This window comes from Mus caroli, chromosome 11, assembly GCF_900094665.2.
Source record: "Mus caroli chromosome 11, CAROLI_EIJ_v1.1, whole genome shotgun sequence".
In the NCBI taxonomy this organism is placed as follows: domain Eukaryota; kingdom Metazoa; phylum Chordata; class Mammalia; order Rodentia; family Muridae; genus Mus; species Mus caroli.
In genome coordinates this window covers 99,509,965-99,514,821 of record NC_034580.1, presented here as the reverse complement: position 1 = coordinate 99,514,821, position 4,857 = coordinate 99,509,965, and the positions used below count along the sequence as shown (strand labels likewise).

Genomic DNA, 4,857 nt, shown 5'->3' with positions numbered 1-4,857 from the left:
GAAACCTTAGGAAGAAAAAATCTCATTTCCAGTTGATTGCAAAGAGGCCGGCAGCATCCTCTGCAGTGAGGAGCCTGGTAAGTTCCCCTGCACGAGGGATCTTTTCATCTTTAGGAGACCCGAGTTACCCAGAAAGGCCCTTTTCGGAATTATATGTTGCTCCAGAGCCTTCTATAGAAAAGCCTNTTGAAGAAAATCGGGCTGCAACAGATAATGTTGAAGAAAATATTCTTGAACAAATCGTCACTACATCAAAAAATAAATCCGCTAAGAATCTTGCTGCAGATTCTGATATACCTATACCCAGTATACCAGGCTTAATTCCACCTGTTCTGCAAACCAGGGAGCCACAGTTACACTTCATTTTGGGGTCTGACTCNCCCAANNACTTNNAAGAATTTGCTTACCCATCGCNNATGACACCAGGAGAACAGTTTGAATCTCATCTCAACCAGCAGCTGCGGGTGCTCATCCCCAACAACGATGTGAGAAGGCTCATCTCTCACGTTATCAGGACTTTGAAGATGGACTGCTCTGACAGTGAAGTGCAACTGTCCTGTGCCAAGCTCATCTCCAGAACAGGCCTCCTGATGAAGCTCCTCAGCGAGCAGCAAGATTTCAAGCTGTCCAGGGCCGACTGGGATACAGACCAGTGGAAAACTGAGAACTACATCAATGAAAACACAGAAACCCAAGGCAAACTGAAGAGTCTGGGACGAAGTCAGGTGAGGACAGGGCTGGGACAGGGGCCCCCAGTCTCCTCAGCCAGTTCAGCAGAAATGACCAGGGGCTTCCAGTCCAGATCTTACTCTGATCACATAACTCTAGCCCAGCCAAGACAGTGATTCCCACTGTAGTTTTAAATTTGTTGCCAGAAGCCAACCTAAAACACAAACTATAATAACTGTGCTAGAAAGATAGCACATCCAACTTTGATATCTTGGATGCTACTGAAATAGAAATTTTTTACTAGGGTTTTTTTTTTTCTTATTGTCATTTCGTATTACAGTGCTGGGCATTAAACACATGCTATGCAAGGGCTTCACCTACTAAGCTATGTACTCTACTCTTAGTTTTGCTTGCATTTATTGGTTGTTTGGGGACTTTTGGATTTTTTGTTGTTGTTGTTTTATTTTTTTGTTTTGAGATTGGGTCTCACTATGTATTTATGACTAGCCTTGGACTTACTAAGTAGACCAGGCTAGCCTTGAATTTACAGACATCCACCTGCTTCTGACTCCAAAGTACGGGGATTAGAAGTGTGTGCCATCCAAACCAAGTCCCGCTTATAGTTTCATTGATCCAGAGTCTTACTGTATAATCCAGGTTAGCCCAGAACGTGCCTGGTATTGGTGTCAAGGGTTGTCCTTGAACTCATAGCAATCCTCTGGCCTCATTTGCCTATGTGCTAGGTTATATAAAAGTATCAGTTACCATGCACAGTTCAAGCAAGAATAGATTTTGAATAATTAGCCTTCTTTTTATTTTATTATTATTTAACAACAACAGAAATGTCCATTTATCTTATATATTTCAGTTTGAAAAAGAAGTCTCAGAGTTCGGCTACAATAACAAAGTCACCTTGGCGATATCTGTGACCGTCGTAGTGATAGTTTTGATTATCATTTTCTGTCTCATTGAGGTAAGGACAACAGTACATGCTTGGATCCAGAATGGACCCTGTCTGTGTAGTAGATTTAGAACCTGGAAACTGGAAAGCAGCGTCGCTTACCCTCTCTGTCTACAAGTGACGTCCCCGTGTGTTCACAGGTATCCTGTCTGGGAAGCATGTCTCCTCCATGTCAGGTCCTTAGGTAACTTTCTGATTTAGTATCAGAGGGGTGGTTGATGTGAGACACTCTGGAGCAATGAGTGAGTTCTCTCTCGGTGTGGACAGGCTCAATTTTAAGCTTGGAAAGCAAAGATCAGCACGGGGTCGGTTTACACACCCCTGGGAGGATGCCCGCTGGCCAGGGCACAGACCGTACACCCTCCACACCTTCTGGTGGCTTCACCCTCCACAATCTTCTGGGAGATTTCTGCACAGTCCTGTGGTGCTCTGTCACTGTGTGTACAGTTCATCCTTGTGCTTGCATTTATTGATATCTTCATTGTTTCTTCTGCCAATGTAAATGATAGCTCTGTGAGAAGAGGAAGCATGCCCAGGTTTTTGCCTGTAGTAGGTAGCAGTGGTGTTCAAAGAAGAGAACTGAAACATCCCATCAGTTCCACTCCTTAAAATAGCATCAGAGCAAGAAGCTTGGCACACTTCTGTTGTCTGTCCTTGGGAAACAGGAGTTCACAGACATCCTCAGTGGTTTAGTGCGTTCAGGCCAGGAATGTATGAAATTATCTAAACAAAAAAACAAACACAGAGATTCTAGAAAATAGTCAGAGAAAAGCAATGGATCGATGAGTGCTGCAGTGACTGTGCACAGGGACTGAGGTCTGGGATTCATCTACAGCCTGTGCACGCTAAGCAAGAGCTGTGCTCCTACACTTAGTAAGACTTTGGATATGTAGCACTGACTGTCCTGGAACTCACTCTGTGTTGACCAGGCTAGCCTTGAACTCAGAAATCTGCCTGCCTCTGCCTTCCAAGTGCTGGGATTAAAGGCATGTGCTACCACCACAGTTATTGATGGGAGAGTGCCCAGCCCATTGTGGACGGGGCCACCCCTGGTATGGATGGTGGTCCTCTGTTGTATAAGAAAACAGGCTGATCAAGCCATAGGGAGCAAGCCAGTAAGCAGCACTCTTCTATGGCCTCTGCATCAGTTCCTGTCTCCAGGTTCCTGCCCTGTTGGAGTTTCTGTCCTGACTTCCTTTGATGATGAACACTGCTACAGAAGTGTAAGACAAATAAACCCCTTTCTCCCCCCCCCCCCAAAAAAAAAGACTTTGGAGAAGTCACCCTTTAGTAGTTTAGTCAGTGGTGAAAACTGAATAAATGATAATAGACCCACCACCTGTTTTGTAGCCAAGCAATGAAAGCTTACTACTCCCACCTTAAAGAAAGGATGATAGGTAAATTAAAGCAGAAGTCATTTTAAAAAGATATGAGTGGGAAAGACCTGTCTAGTCCTGACTCCACAGGCAGAGCCTTGGGTGTGCGTCAGCGCTGCCTTTGGCATCCTTAGGAGAGTTGGTGCTTGTGCCAGCTGCACAGATCAGAGTCCTCCATTATTGTCTGACCTGATCACAAACCTTTTCAAGGAAGGGTGTCTGTCCATCCTCTTCTCAGATGAAAGAGCAACTTCAGGCCCACAGTCTAAACCCAGAGCAGAGCTGTGCTCTCCCTGACCCTGAGGCCTGGGTCCCACCCTTCACACCCCAGGTCAGTTTTACCTCCTTAGAGACTAACAGGAAGTGTTGGGAGTTGGAAGCACAAGGAAACTTTGCAGACCATCCAAAGCATTACTATACCTTGTAAAACAAACAAACAAACAAACAGCCTAGTGGAAAAGGAAGTGTCGCTCAGCAAAGTCACTCATCTACCAGTGGTGCCTCCTTCCACGAATTATGCTCTGGTGAGGAGGCTTTGCCGCCTCAGGCACTTTCTGCTACTACTTTCTAGCACATCCCTAACGCTGGTTTTCATTTGTACCTGTTTCTCTTGATTTTCCTTTCTTGTTTCTTTGAAGCAAGGTCTTACGTAGCCCAGTTAGCCAAAAATGCACCACTTGACCTAGCCTAGCCTTCAATTCCTCATGCTCCTGAGTCTATCTCCCTAGTGATAGGGTCACATGATCCATCATACCCAACAGTTATTTGTTTTTTAATCCTTCGAGAGTTTGTTTCATCTATCTGCTTTTTAGTAGGGTTGAGAGTAGAGAATCCCTTTCTTTCCAATGTATAATTTTGCCCTGAGTATGGGTACCTGCGGAGCTCAGAGGATGTCTAATCCCCTGGAACTGAAATTACAGGCTATTATGAGCTGTATGAGAGGAGTGCTAGAAACTGAACTCAGACCACTGACCCATCTCTCTAGCCTATTTCATAATAATTTTTATTGAATCATTCTTTTTCATTGGTCTAAAATAACCACCTGTATTTTCCATTAATCCTGCTGCCTTTCCTGTACCAGAAACAGGCCAGAGCCCCAAATGTGGCCTTGTACAAGAAAGCAAGCATCCTATCTTTGAGATAAATGCCCAGCCTTTCTCTCCTTGTTTTAAAGATTTATTTTTTTTTATCTGTATGTATCCCTATGTCTGCTCCATGTGTGTGTGGGTGCCCATGGAGGCCAAAAGAGAGTAACTCCCTGAAGCTGGAGTTACAGGCAATTGTGAACCACTCAATGTGAGTGCTAGGACCCAAACTAGAATCCTCAGGAAGATCAGGAAGCAGTCCTAACCACTGAGCCATCTCTCCGTTGCTTCTGCACCCGTGTCTGTGCAGTGTGTGCTTGTGTTGCCAGCAAAGAACCTAAGAGGGTGCGGGGCCCCGGGACCAGAGTTACAGGCAGTTCTAAGCTGCCATGTTAGCTGCTGGAAATCAAACCCAGACCCTCTGGAAGATCAGCTTGTGTTGTTAACTACTGATACAGCTCTCCAGCTTCAGCTTTCTAAATTAAAAAAAAAATGTATTAGTTGGTGTCTTAGTCAGGGTTTCTATTCCTGCACAAACATCATGACCAAGAAGAAAGTTGGGGAGGAAAGGGTTTATTCGGCTTACACTTCCATACTGCTTGCTGTTCATCACCACAGGAAGTCAGGACTGGAACTCAAGCAGGTCAGGAAGCAGGAGCTGATGCAGAAGCCATGGAGGGATGTTCTTTACTGGCTTGCTTCCCCTGGCTTGCTCAGCCTGCTCTCTTATAGAACCAAGACTACCAGCCCAGGGATGGTCCCACCC

The 4,857-nt window shown here is 45.1% G+C and overlaps 1 protein-coding gene across 1 annotated transcript in view; it reads left to right on the top strand.

The window, feature by feature from the left end:
* Nucleotides 1-4,857, top strand: part of LOC110304566 (titin-like) — an 85,383-nt gene that overhangs the window by 78,799 nt on the left and 1,727 nt on the right. The window contains exons 9-11 of the mRNA XM_021175964.2: nt 1-725; nt 1,538-1,642; nt 3,245-3,429. The exon at nt 1-725 is cut by the window's left edge and continues 996 nt beyond it. Coding sequence (XP_021031623.1) covers nt 1-725; nt 1,538-1,642; nt 3,245-3,429 — 1,015 coding nt within the window. The remainder of the gene's footprint in view (nt 726-1,537; nt 1,643-3,244; nt 3,430-4,857) is intronic.